Below are 15,494 nucleotides of genomic sequence, written 5' to 3'. Positions count from 1 at the left end.
TATAACATCTGTAAGCTTCAAGTCATCTTATTCCAAAATACTGTACGGCTTTATTATTAGGTAAATCCAAATACTCTGTATTTTTTAAAAGTTTCTTAGTTTGTTTTGGACTATACAAAAAATAAAAATAAAAGCTTCGAGCAAGATCTCCCGCTTTCTTCAGATTCGAATTACAACAATTTTTTGCAATTATTGCGGCAGTGTGGCAAACATCATTTGAAAGAATTAAGTTTGGAACTGCATCACAAAGGTGGTTCTAAGACCCTTCATTTCCCAATTATTACACGGGTGTCATCGCAAGAAAGAGCTGCTATATTCTTCATACTAATTGAGTTGTCATAAAAGAACTTTCTAAAAGTGTAGAATAAGTTCTAAGCATTACCGTATCTTGCATAAGCTTCTAATAATTGCAAAAGATGTTAAACAGCAGACTTCGTTTCATGCAAAAAGTACTCAATACAAATACAAAGCAATTTGTTGTTACTCACTCGTATGTCTGTGCTCTCATCTACTATGACTGAAGAAAATCCATTATTAAAAATTTCTTTAAGCTTCGAAAACTCGTAAGGGTATAAAACATTTAAATAACCTCAGAACACTTGTCTAATTTCATTAGCATAGTTTTGATAATTTTAACATCTTGGACGATTGATTTCACATATCGAACTAAATCATTTACTAACTGAAAACTAATGTTAATTTGCGTGATAAACAAGCTCGTTCGTATTTCCACTACATGATTTCTTTCTTAAAAACATAGACCCTCATTTATCATGTTTTACTAAGCCGTTTTACTAGGATTAGCGCTAATGTTTAGTCATTGGGTATTGTTCGGTGGGCCATCACGGTTCGAAATAAATGCACCAAAGAAAGATCGCAGTTGCAAAAAAAACGAAACAAATGATAACAAAAATTACCAATGGCAAGACCTTTTTTGGAAATTTTCTAAGTGAATTGTAAACAAATCGATTGAGCTTCCTAGGAATGAAACTAAAACCATGTTTTAACAGTATAATAACCTATTAACAATAAAATACCAATAAAAAAAAGATATGACGTAGCTACTCACAGTTTAAACGTGCTAAACACTTTTCAAAACAAAAACAAACAAATTTACTGATGAAAATCTGCAATAAAGCTGCAATAAAAAAGTTGCAAGTAATATGCAACAAAAGTAATTATCCCTTCAATCCATGCATAAAAGTTGTATCTACATGACCCGTTACGTGATGTCAATACGGCCTTACAGGATACGGTAGTACCTGCTGTACTATAAATATACAGCCATATAACTGGGCAACTGACACAGTGTTGTAAATAAATATCTTTTTATAAGCAAATTCGATTGTGAGTGATAAAGATCTCAAGATATTGTTTAAATAAAACCAGTGGACAGTGTGTGCTTAGATACTGAAGTATAAAGTTATACTTCTATAAAATTATATGACAAACCATATGATTTTGAGTATAAAATTACCTTCTATAAAACAATATTGTGTATAAAGGTGGTGAAATTATCGTGAAAACGAGTATCTTTATGTTAATTGAGTATGGTTTCAATTAATGTTCTAATATTTAATAAATTAACGATTACAAACAATGTATAAAAGCAAAATCGAATATTACTAACATATAGGCTGGCCAGTTCAAGACTGTGCCTTTTTTTTAAATCTTTCGATTATTAAAGAATAACCTTCTACTGCCTACACTAAGTACATCTCTAACTTAATGCTCACACACTCATTTCTAGTCTATATTTAATACCTATTATGTAATTATATCCAAAAGATTAAGAAAAATCAGTCTGTAGTACCGTATTCTTGAATAGAGAAGAAGTAGGACATGTTAGTGAATGTCCCTTGAAGGTGCTCATCACACATAGGTTTTTTTAGATAGGTATTACTCACATCAAATAAATCTTTTAACTGTCCTTACGGAAAAATCACGTAAAATTGCATCCATACAATCTGTAAAAATCTCCTAATTTTTTTACTATCAAAGATTTCTTATAGATAAACCTACTCAATTTTCAAATAGATTTACAAGTTGGATTTTAAGTAAATTTATAAAGGGGGAATCAAGTATGCGTTAGAGCATGTATGTACATTCACATGAAAAAAAACAATTCCCAGTTTAGCTGCTTAAATTAGCGCTCCTCTTACTTCTTTGAACTTTTACTACGGTAACTATGGAAATAACGTCCTTATCAGGAATGGTACAATTGTAAAAGAATAAAACACAAAAAAAATTAATTATTGTATTTGTAAAGTACAAAAAATTTTTTTTCCGTTTTTGAAAATTTAGAAAAAAAAAAAAATTAAACAAATAAACATTTATGTAGTGTCAAAGTAACAAATAAATAATAAGTAACTATAACAATAAAATAATAAGTAATTAAATATTTATTTACATACAGGAAAGATGCTCTACTAAAATAAACTAATTTTTAAGGTTTCTAAGAACGTTTATAAAAAAAGATTATTTGATTGAATGAATTGTTTACGAATTTAATTTATAACTTAACCATATAAACTAATATAGAGTCAACAAAAATTTAAAAAAAGTTGTGAACCACAACGTAAAATGCAGTAACTGAATATCCAATAGTGATACTGCTCATAGCAGGGTAAGGGTAAGGGCCTCGGCTAGTGTATAGAATGTTGGCGGCTTAAATCTCTTTCAGAACTATTATTTTATTTCATTTTTTTTAGGTTAAAAGAAAAATATAATTAATTCTAAATATGTGGCATGGTGTAGTAGCGTTGTGTGATGGCATTATGACTGGAAGTGCGTCACGTGGGTCAAGGGGAAGGGGGAGAATCAAGCAAAATCTACTTCCGTCACATTTTTTCTCAAGGCCAAAATCTAAAATCGTTGATTCAACCTCACGCATAATAACACACCCATAAAGGTATAACTCAAAAAATAAGCGCGTTGGCAGTAAGCGCACGAGGTCATTAGAGATTATCTGCTTGGGATGTAGTTATATTAAATGACGAAGCGCTCCAGATTATTAAAGATAAGCTGCTCAAGATTTAATTTTATTAAATAAATTAGCATAGTGGCAGTAACCGCACTTGATCATTAGGAATCAGCTACTTGGCATTAATTAAAATAAAAGAATAAGCGGGGTGAAAAAAAACATGCTTGTTCATTGGAAACGAGATGCTCGGGATTTTATTTAAATAAAAAAATAAGAGGTCTGGCAATTAGCAGGCTGGATAATTGAAAATTTGCCACTTGGGTTTTTAAATTTTACCGAATAAATAAGTACGCTGGCAGTAAGCACACTGGGTTCTAGGGGCTCAAGTACTGAGGTTGATGTTTTTGGGCTTTGCGCGCTGGGTCTTTAAGTTTGATGAGTTGGAACGACGCGTTAGTGCTCGGCTAATGAGAGCCACTTACGCAAAAGTGTGCATGAGTTGTCAGTTCGATATCGGAGCCCGGGGCAGTAGGAGGTTAATGGAGTGTGTGGAAATGTAGGGGGTCTCGAAAAAAATATTAAATGCCAGAACAATGAAGAAAAAAAACGAAGTTTTTCCCTATTTTGTGAGGGGGGAGAGGGGGGGCTAGCGAAGATTTGTTGAAGCGATTGTGTTGATCACCTCATACTAACTACATAATATAGTATGAGATACATTTATACATACACATGGTTTTGGAAGAATAATACGCGTCTCAGTGTTTATTAAATTTATGACTGAGTGATTACATATCGACGGCTCTTACGAAAAACAACGGAAGTCAGAAATTTCAATGTTATTTTAAACGGGAAAATCAGAGTTCCGTTGTTTTTCGTAAGAGCCGTCGATATTATGTGAGTTTTTGACACAACATTTTATGAGAATTATGATAAACTTTTTTGACAACAATCTGGACAGTTAAATTGTATAAATATTATTATAAAAATCTTTATTGCAGTGCTCTACAAAAATATTATTACAGAAGTCTTCTTATATCAGACTAGATAACAAAAAAATAAAAGTGAATAATAAAATAGAACAACTAGCGTTAACTTTTATTAATTTTAATAAGTTGAGTTACTTGAGAGTCGTCAAACTTTTTAGTCTATAAATAAAGAAAACAAATATTGTTTTGTTTTGCAAATAATTGTATAGAAGCGACTGACTCATAGCTGTAGATATATGACATAGACAATACAATTTTTTGACAGGTGCATGATAAGCTTAGAATGATTTGAATTATGGCTGATTGAGATAAGCTTCTAATTGGAGAGTTAGAAAACTGATAAAACTGGTCTTATTAAGGGATCAAAAAATATGAGTATGTTAAAATACTTACCTGCCCAAGAGTTGTAGCTGACGAGCTGGGTTGCTGAGGCTGGTGCAGTGCAGCAGAGATGGGTGTCAGCGGCGTCTTAGGAGTGTGGGGCATATGAGGCGTGTGTGGTGTCAGCGGTGTATGATACTGCAGACTGCTAATGTTACCACCATAGCTGCGTATTTCTAGATCTGGGCTTGTTTCATAGCCATCATCACACGCCTCTTGTTTTACCAGCAGGCCTGTGGATTTATGTAAAGTACATGTACACACGGGTTTATTATCAAGAATACACTTTACAAACGTATTTCTATTTTTTAAGGCATGATTTAAAAGAACACTATAGAAAAAAAATGAATTGTACAAAATACGTGAATGAAGGTACTTGATATAAAAATAGACATTGAGCTACTGATTCAAGAAGAAAAAAATACTTTCACTCAGAAGGTAATTTTTGTTCAGTAATAATAATTTATACTAGAAAAGTATCTTATCCGCAAGAAAACAAGATTTTCTGTTCTTTTTTAACCATAAAACTTTTTCAACTGAAAGTCCGATCATAATTAAAATTCTTATAGATTTTATAGTGCAGCAAGTTTTTATAAAATTTAAAAAATTTTAAAGTTTTATAGTACTAAAATACAGGTCATTAAGAGCCAGGTTTCAATTAGTATCTTATGAAGAATCATTTAAGTTTGTACAGAGCCTAAGTTTATTTCCTAATACCTTAGCTATCACTCATGAATATAATAATTTTAGGTTATAACAATAACATAGAAACAAAGTTTAACAATTACTATAAAATCAGTTCAGATTGCACTAATTGCTTAGCTAAAACTTTATATACGCCAAATTATGATGTTCTGTATGTGATGAATTTTTTTTCATGTTCGTCATATAAGACACTTTCTCTGTAGCAAAACAAGTTTGATAAAAATATCAGCTTAACTACACAACAATGATTTAAAGGTCTTCTTGTACTTATAACTGTTTTATATGGTTTGCACTTCTTTAAATTGATACTTCAACATATGTAAATACTTACATATATTTTTTTCCAGTACCAACTACATTAGAACAAAATTTATGGGATTTTGTTACGTTAGAAGAAATTGAAATACTTATTGTGCAAGTTGAACTAATAGCTTTTATGTAAGAGTAAGATTTATCATAGGTCTAAATGAAGACTTTTATTTGCATCAAGCTAGAAAATTCTAGGCTCTTACGAATTATTTGTATAAAGTGCAGAAAAGTATTTACAATATGATAACTTTTTTTCACCTAAAAGCGTTTTGTTATTGTACTCTGAGAGATTAAATTCTAGTCAAAAATACACTGGCCTATGTAATCCACTTTTTTGCAAACTGTCAAAAGAATAATTTTATTAAATGTGAAACAGAAAAGAGTACCAGCAAAATATGATCTTAATGCAAAATCATATTAAGGACGATCCTACAGAAATTTTCAGAATTTATATGAAGAAACAAGTAAAAAGTTCTACAAAATATGATAAGAATTTTGAAAAATCATGCGTCGGTGGGGTGGGCAGTATCTTTCGTAGTGTCCTTAGGAAGATCCAGGCTTATAGCGCTATAGTGAAATAAAATTTATCTTAACAACAAACAAGATGATAGCGTTATGCTAGCACGTAAATTTCCTTCTAATAAGTAGTTAGCGTTCATAAGAAGAGGCCCAAAATATCTAAAAACTTTCACGTGGATGTATAAAGGAAAACGTTATATGATTTTTCTAATCAAGGTGACACCTAAATTACAAATTTTTACCATAACTTTATCCACAATTTCTCCGTGATGTCTTCCTAGCAATGAAAATTTACCATAATCCACTGTTATCAGCAAAGTAATGGTTCTTCAATGTTATCTTAGAATATCCAATGTTTATTACCATCAGCAATCGAATTTATATTCTTTATAAAAAAAAGGTAATGTACGTTTGTTTTTTCAGTTTTTATAACTAACAGCATTTCAATTAACAGTTGCATACATTTTTATACTTGACAAGAATACAGGTTACAACACTTTTTTTAACTCTTCGAGGTGGAAATAATACTGAGTACATGCTGTAAAATTAATGAAATAAATGAAACTCATTACTTATAGATATCAGATAAAAAGTTATTTGCATAAGTTTATCAAAATCATTAAAAGAGTTGTAAGGTATAACTTATTTTACAGACACGTACTCAGTTAGGTCAAAGTTCTTGCAAAAGTGTTCTACTTAGAGCCCAAATTTCTATTAAAATTAGCAGAGCCATTTTAGTTATCATTTTTAGTTATGTAAGGTACAGGTTACTTGTATGACAGATACTCTAACAGAATAATCTATAATTTAAAAGTATCAGAAAATATCCACAGTAATTTTTATGTTATATCTCGAGTTAATACAGACTAATCATATTACAAGTAAAAACGCAATTACGGAATTGAAATAACTTAAGCATCAACCAAACTTGGAGAAATTATACTTGAATATGAACTTAATCTTCTCTTCAAATTTGAAGCTGTATTGCCACGAAATTTTTGAAAACAAATCTCTTAAAAATTTATGTGTAACTTGGGCTTTTATGGAAGGCTATACAATATTAATTAAAAATGTTACGATATTTTTAAAAATATATCTCAACTCTTTGTATACAATTAGAAATTAAAAGTAAAAATCATGAGATTCTCAATAATATCGAAAAAATTTGGGTTTTCTAGGTTATATTTTGATATGTGCTATAGAAAAGATGATTATGTACGAAAAGACACAGGTTACTCGTGCTACGACAGCGTCATGATCGGATGTTTGTAGGTCTAATGGTACGATGTCACGCAATTAGACAGGACAAGTATGATAAGCCCCCTTACATTCTTACAAGACTTACAAGACTTACATGTTGTGTACATACACAAGCTTATATGACAAGTGGGGCTTATATGCCACTCACATGTTGTGTGTGTGCTTAATCTGTAAGAAGAATTTTTCGTAATATACTGACTAGGGCTTCACAAGACCATGACAAGACCAAGATTAGCATCATTCTTGTATTGATCTTGAAAACTCTCGAAAATGGGAAATATTATCTTGGGCTTGGTAATTGTACTCTTGTCTTGTTTTGGTCTTGTCTTGGTTATTGGCCAAAGTACTATTGAGAAAATTACACACACATTCACACACATACACACACACATTATACGAGGATGGATTAGATCTACTGCCTATCTTTGATCCTAGATCCAAGGCATCAAGTAGAAAGATTTGATGCGATTGATTAAGGAAAAAATCTAAAACAAACAAGTGTAGAAAAATTCGAAGCTCTATTCAAATCTTAATATTGTGAATCAAAGTTTGTGGACTTTTCCAGTGAAGAAAGCGATTCCGTCGATATTGAAGAGGAGTTCTGAAGTTTAAGCAATACTTTGTTAAATACTCAACTAAGTGGCTGACCCTGGCAAAATGAATTCCAAAGCTATTACGAAGCACTAAGAGCTACAGCGGAAATCAATGTAGTAGATTGGTGGCAGGACAACAAAAATTTATACTTATCTTTACCAAGAATGACACGTGATATTTTAAGTATACTCTCGTCATCAGTTCCAGATAAACGCATATTTTTGGAAGCTTCACTAATAATCACTAAGAGGAGAACCCCGTTAAGGTGGTTCTTTCATGACTCGCGAGTCAAAGGTGTTACTGTCGAGTTGATATTTAATACTGCTACTTAATTTTTAAATGATTATTTGTCAACATTGTTTATTGAGGCAAATTAAATACTGATTCTCAATTTTAGATCATAATATACAATGTAAAAGTTTGTAAGAATGATTATCTTAAATTCACCATGAACCTTAAAATACCAGCAGTGGATGATTGCCTATGCTTTTAACAAAGGAAACGAAAATGTATGCCTGTATTTTTTTTAAATCTTTTGATTAGGTCTGTGAACACATATTTTGAGATAGCAGTATGTTTGGAATCGCATAAGCCTTATTGAGTCAGTTTTTAACTTAATTATGTTCAACAAATAAATAGCTATGCTACAACTTCAGTAGAAAATGTTTAGTAAGATTTCATACTATTCTGTTCAGAATCATTTTATGAAAGAACCACCTTAAGGTGTCAAAAATTTCGCAGTTTGCTGTGCTTGAACTCGTGGGTTAAAAAAGATTTAGTGAAAGATATTTGTGGAATTAATTTAAATATTTCGCTATGAGTATTATTTTGTTTGTATGCATTAAATCACACCAGTTCTATCCTAACTTATTATCTCTTATTTATGTACATTAAACTTTGATAAATTTGTGTAGTTTTTTTTTAATTGGCTTACATAAACTAAATTATCAGTAATGAATATACTACATAATATTATAAGATTAAGTACCTGTAATGAAAATACTATATTATAGATATAAGATTAGTATTATATATATATATATATATATATATATATATATATATATATATATATATATATTAGTTATAAGATACAATATTAAAGTTATAAGATTAAGTTACACAAAATTCTTGGTCTCCTAACTCTTGGTCTTGCCTCGAAATTTTTTTTTGACTCTTGTCTTGACTATTGTGTCGAAAACCAAGATAATACCAAGACAAGACCAAGATAACTCTTGGTCTTGCGGGAAACCCTAGTGAGGACTACTTTCCTAGAAGACAAAAGGGTACAAGAGAAGAAAGAAGAAGAATAATAACGGAAAATTTTGAAGGCCAACTCGCTCTCATAGGGATAAGAGGAGGGGCACTTACACATCTGGGCAAAGATCGAATCTTGGCTTGTGCTGAAATAGAGTTAGAGAAACTTAAATTTGGTGTAATTGTGTGTGTGTGTGTGTGTGTGTAGATGTGTGAGTCTGCTGAATACTGTGTATTATGAAGCGTACTTGTGATTAGTTTAAGTGTTGTAACAAGTTTTGATGCAAAAGTTGTATTGTGATGTTATGACTATTTTCAGTGTTATTATAAGTTACAAAAAAATGTCAACTGGTAAATGTTGTTTCTAATCTTTTTTAAAACAAATGGAATATCGGGTGTCAAAAAACGAATTAAATAAAAAATATATTCCCGGAGATTTTCAACAAACTGAATATAGTCTAACAGTAAAACAAAGGGTCATGTCTGATGAAGTAAAGATATGAGATATAATGTGCAAACTCATCCTTAAAAATTTTATTACTTTTACACACAGGCAGAGTTTCTGTCATTTCATTAGTGACGAATAATTTTTTGCCTGAATATCTGTGAAGCTTGTAGGAGTCTATTATCAGGTTGATTTACAAAAGGTAGTGAACTCATGTCATTGTAATCGTTTTTCAACATCGTGCGATTAAATATTTGTCCCAGGTAAGAGACAGCATAATGATAAAATTAACGGCTTACTTCTGCTTGTGCGTACACATATACAATATGTGCTAATGTCATACTGCCGTCATTAACATTTCTTAATTAGAGACTGTCTTTTCATTTTTATTTTTTTTTATTTTTTGCATTTCTTTGACTCAGTAAAGATTTTGGGCCATATATATACAAGTAGAAGCACATAGCCTGAAAATACTATGGATACGTTTTTCAAACAACATTTGCATCTTGATATTAAGGTATTTTTAAAATATAAGTGCACCTAACTAAAAACACAATCTATTGTTTGCATGCTTGCAGTATTTTACATTGGGTTTTCTTATCACTGTCTTTTTTAGATCAAAACGTATGAAATGAGAATTTTTATTTAATAGGCAATCTTAAATTCCTTTGTCCGTTAAGTTATAAATTCAGTATAAAAGTCACATTAGACTTTATTAGCTGTTATAATGTTGGAAAAGAAAAATAAATTAGAGAGAACGTGGTCCAAGTAAGCAAAATTTTGAAAGTTATTAAAGCTTACAGGATACTGTTAAACACACATGCGATATTACTAACGAGAAAATTTATAAGATCTGAAAAAATGCGAATGAGATCGATGTAGATGATGCTTATAAGTCGTATGTATGTGAATTTACACCTACTGATTCTCAAATACAATTAGTTTCGCCAATCGCTTCTCCAAGTATCATCCTTCCCATTAGTCCACGCATTAATGATAATCATGTATATAAAACTATGATTACTATCAATTGTAACTACCTCTGCTAACAATTGTAACACTCTCTCTTTACATAATTAAAGCAGTGAGTAAATTTATTTAATTTGACGAATTTGTCACTTTAGTAACTGGAAAGAATTAATTTTTTTTTTTTTTTTAATTATTGCATTGTACAACTGTACACTAGTGTAGTTCAATCATTATTTTCTGTAGGTAACGTTGAACCCAATACTTTAAGTAAGTACCTTAGAGCTTCAGGTAATGTTGTGGGTAATCAAGACATATACAAAGACGAGAAAGACATAAATATAGTAAATAAATTAATGAGGCCTGTCTGAAGCATCAACGGCAAGTTCTTTTACAAAAAAAATAAAGATAACATTGATTTGTTACAAACATATTTTTAAAGTTTCCTCTGTCTTGCTCCACTACTTGGAGCTACTTTGGTATACATTCAATTGTATTAAGATTGTGACGTCTTCAGTTGAATCACATGTGAAGCATAAATTGTTCATTTTTTAGTTGCAACTTGATTTTTATGCTTACACAGCTGTGCTGTTGTAAAATAAGATTAGTAGTGATATAATGTAAAAACAATACCCATTACTATTTACTTCAGCGTCACTGCTTGTTGCATCAAAAATTTTAAAACATTTGAAGAAGCTAAGCAAATCAAAAGTCCAATTGTTTTTTAAGAAATACAGAAAATCAATGGCAACTGGTACTCATTTTTACTCTGGTTTTTGTGTAAAGGTATATTGAATCTACACATCATTTTATATGCTGTAGAGAAAACATTTAAATATACATACAATTACTGCTTTTGATACGTAAGTATAATAAGAATCAAGCTCTGCTTTTATTACCTTTGTGCATGAGTGTGCGAGAAAAAAAAAAATAATGAAGTTGTCCCGAAAATTCTGTTCAGTAAATGCTTTGTTTTACATGTTGAGGTAAGAAATTACTAAGGGTCGTAAATTTCATTTAACGAGGTATTAAATATTATACTTAATTTAGACAATAAAGGACACAGACGCAGCCCGTAAAGATTTGTAAGAGTATTTAAACAATCATAAATATTCAGTTTCACCTTACACAATGATTTGTGGCCCCGTAGATGGTATTTCAGAGAAATATGTAGTTAGAATATGTTAGCAAGTTACTTACAAGTTACTCATAGTGATAGCGTTATGCAACCGGCCTAGTCTATGTGATTATGTTTATTTATTTATACAAAGCATGGTGTATACAGTCGAAAAGCCCTTTAAAAAATTTTCTGTAGTAATAAGCTCAAAATTTGCTATTGAGCCACGTGCAGTTACTAATGTAAAACGCTCGTCGATTAAGAAGAAAAATTAAAATTGAATTTTTTTGTACCTACGACTTGTAATTAAATTGATATTTTTATACATACAATATATAGCAGACTGATACTTTGGTACATCACAACGTTTATTTTAGATCTACACTGTGAGCCTAGATATCCATAAAAGTTTGTGGAAACAATAGTTAAACATATACACGTATTTATAAAGAAAGCATTCTTGCCGTCCATTTCCGTCCAAGCTTATAATAAAACGAATTTACTCTTTTACCTGCAGTTTGCTCAATATTGAGATTGACGATTGTTATGCACATGTGTCCGTTCTTAAAAGAAATATTTTTACTATTGGACAAATAATAAATAATCTACATCCTAACAGTTCATTAGTTCAAAGTTTCATAAGTAGTATATATTTTAACAATAGACAAAAAAGGCAGAAACTCAATCGTACATATAATAAAAAATTTTTATCAATACAAAAGTCATGTAACCAGAACCCCTACAATAATAACAACAAAAAAGAAAAAATGTTCCGAAATCTAACAGATCTTGATGTACCGAAAAACGTAAAAAATTGCGTAGTTTTAGGACCACAATTTGCGTTAAAAACACAATCTTTGTCAAATAGTGAAATTATTCAAACAATTAAGAATGTAGAATATAGCTTGCGGAAAATCAACGATCTTAATAGTGAATTAAAAAGTAAAATAAAAACAAAAATCACACAAGCCATGAAAATTTATAATAACAAAAAATTAAAACTTGACAACGTTGAACATTCAAATACTTTCAATTTAAAATGTACAAAAGCGTTCCTTAGAGAGAACAAAAATATTATGTTTACTCGTTCTGATAAGGGAAATGTGACTGTTTTCCTTGACAGAAACGTATATGTGCAGAACATGGAGTTGATGTTGAGTGACAACACTACTTACATAATGATAAATAAGAATCCATTACACTATTTACAATCAGATGTCCACAAAATTTTAATGAAACTGAACGACAACGAATTTTTAAATTTTAAATATCATAACAATCAATTAACGCAAACCAATACAAATTTACCTAGATGTTATGGGTTGCCAAAAATACATAAACCTTCCCTTTCATTTAGACCAATTATTTCATCCATTAATTCTCCTACACACACACTCGCCTCAATTCTCTATAATTCTCTTTCTAAAGTATTTGAAAAACCTTCTTCACATTTGAATAATAGCGTTGAACTTATAAAACAAATTGAAAATCTTAAAATACCGGAAAATCATATTTTTATTTCTTTGGATGTTATTTCTCTATTTACCAATATTTCGTTAGAATCAGTCATAAATAGTTTGGAAAAAAGATACATGCAAATCCACAGATTATCAAAAATTCCTTTTCATGAAATTATAGAATGCACAAAATTTTTGTTCAATAATGTTTACTTCACCTTTCATAAAAAATTTTATAAACAGATTTTTGGTAGCCCTATGGGCTCTCCTGTCTCTCCACTATTCGCTGACTTAGTTTTAGAAGATCTTGAGACGGAAGCCCTACGCGTGTTAAAAGAAAATCATGATTGCGTTCCCTTCATATATAAAAGATACGTCAACGACACTCTCATATGTGTACATATAGATCAGGCACAATTATTTTTACAGATTTTTAACAAACAGGACAATCACTTAAAATTCACCTGCGAAGTAGAGAAAAACAATTGTATAAATTTCTTAGACATAACAATTACACATAAAAACTTAAAAATAATCACGAATTGGTACGTCAAGCCAATTTCATCGAATAGATCAATTAATTTCAATTCTAACCACCCCCGATCTTTAAAAGTCAATGCAGTGTACAGTTTGGTTGATCGAGCTATTCTTTTGTCTGATAAATTATACCACAGGAAGAATATTCTCATGGCAAAAAGAATTTTACGTGATAATGATTATACTGAACTTTTCATACAAAAATATATCAAGAAAAGACTTCACCAAATAAAAAATACTAATAATGATAATAACAACCTACTAAATGACAATCTACGTGATAAAATAAAAATTTCTATTCCATATAACCCATTATTCTTTAAATTTTGTTCAATAATTTTGAAAAAATTAAATATACAAATTTACCCTATTATTCAAAATAAATTGGACAGTGTTATCATTCTTGGAAAAGACAAGATTGATAAGCTCGATCAAACCAATGTTGTGTATCATTTTGCATGTGATTCTTGCTCTGCATCATATGTAGGTGAAACAAAGAGAGCATTGAAAAAACGCCTGTATGAACATAAAAGTACCAAGAAAAATGAACTTGTTGTCGCTTCACACATGAAAAAATTCAACCATAATTTTAATTTTTCTCAAACATAGATTCTAGACCGTGAACCTAATAAACAAAAAAGATTAATATCTGAAATGCTATACATACACTTTACTAAGCACACTATTAATAAGAAAGAAGATACCTTATTTCTCAATAACATATATAAAGATTTTATAAGTAATCTTTCTAAATAATACAATGTAGTGATGTACTGCTGTTATCTACATTCGTAAGAAACGTACATTTACTGTTTATATGTATATGCGTAAATAAATACATGTTTGACATTTACGTTATTCGTTCGAGGCGCCCAACAGTCTGTAACGATCGTCTTAACGATATAGACGTGAGTAATTGTTCAATTTTAAAATTATTTATATTACTATTTTACTCGTGACTACTTACTTATAATTAATTTTGCATTAATGTAGATATTTGTAAACATTGGCCCTGCAATGTAATTTATGAAATTTGTTGTGTTTTTTCTGTTAATAAAGTGAGCCTGATGAGGTTGGCGTTAAGACCAACGAAACGTTGCTCAAACTAACACCTGACTTTGGAGTTTTTATTCTCACTCCTAAATTAGCTCTTACTGATCGTGTGCTTATGCACAAAACCTCAAGAAATCAAGCTTATAATATTTTACAGTAATACAATATACAAAATGATGTTATTGAGGAAATTATTTCATGTTCCAGTACAGGATTTGTTTGGATTCAGTACTGTCTTCAATGAGAGATATTTAATGTAATGAAATTCTTTGAAATAAACATTTAAACGATAGTATTTTTCTGAAAAATTATGATATCCTCATAAAAATACCCTTAAATAAAATAAAAAGTTGGGTTAGTTTGATGTAATAAGCTAACATTTTGTATAAGGAATTTCTAAAACTTTTATAGACTGGCAATGAATAGTATCCTTCCCAACGAATCTATAGCTTTAAAAAGTTCTGCAATTAAAATATGAAAATGGTAAAGTATTTTTTTTTTTCGTATGTAACATACATTGTGGATGAAACTCATCGTACAAAACTGCTTAGTACTCGTTCTATAACAATATCTAACCGTTATATTGACTTTTAAACGGTATTTCAGGCACACCCTACGTCAAATACATTAATGCCTTGCTACGTCAAAGTATATACAAATGTTAGGGCATTTTTTCAATCGATTTAATCAAAGGTTAATATACAATACCAAACAAAAGTCAATATTACTTAGTGTAATTTTGTTAAAATACAAGTACTAAACTGTATTATACTACGAGTATCATACAAAATGTATGTCACGCAAAAAAAAACTTTACGGTTCTTATATTTTGTTTGTAAAACTTCTCAAGGCTCCAGATTTGTTCAGAAGAATAATACTTATTGCCAGTGTCTAAGGACTTGAAAGGTTACTTACAAAATATTAACTGCACACATAAAACTTATCTCACCTCTTTATTTTGTTAAAAGGTATTTTTATGAGGTAC

The 15,494-nt window shown here is 30.3% G+C and overlaps 1 protein-coding gene across 2 annotated transcripts in view; it reads right to left on the bottom strand.

Moving 5' to 3' along the window:
• Tdg (Thymine DNA glycosylase) overlaps nucleotides 1-15,494 on the bottom strand; it is an 889,072-nt gene that overhangs the window by 706,471 nt on the left and 167,107 nt on the right. For both annotated transcript variants that reach the window (XM_089595813.1, XM_089595819.1), the window contains exon 3: nucleotides 4,303-4,523. In XM_089595813.1, the coding sequence (XP_089451939.1) occupies nucleotides 4,303-4,523 (221 nt within the window). The remainder of the gene's footprint in view (nucleotides 1-4,302; nucleotides 4,524-15,494) is intronic.

This window comes from Copidosoma floridanum, unplaced genomic scaffold (assembly GCF_036245765.1).
Source record: "Copidosoma floridanum isolate Cflo_tuat_1 unplaced genomic scaffold, Cflo_Japanese_pri ptg000004l, whole genome shotgun sequence".
Taxonomy (NCBI): Eukaryota; Metazoa; Arthropoda; class Insecta; order Hymenoptera; family Encyrtidae; genus Copidosoma; species Copidosoma floridanum.
The sequence above is the reverse complement of the archived record's forward strand: the minus strand, read 5'-3'. Positions and strand labels throughout refer to the sequence as shown.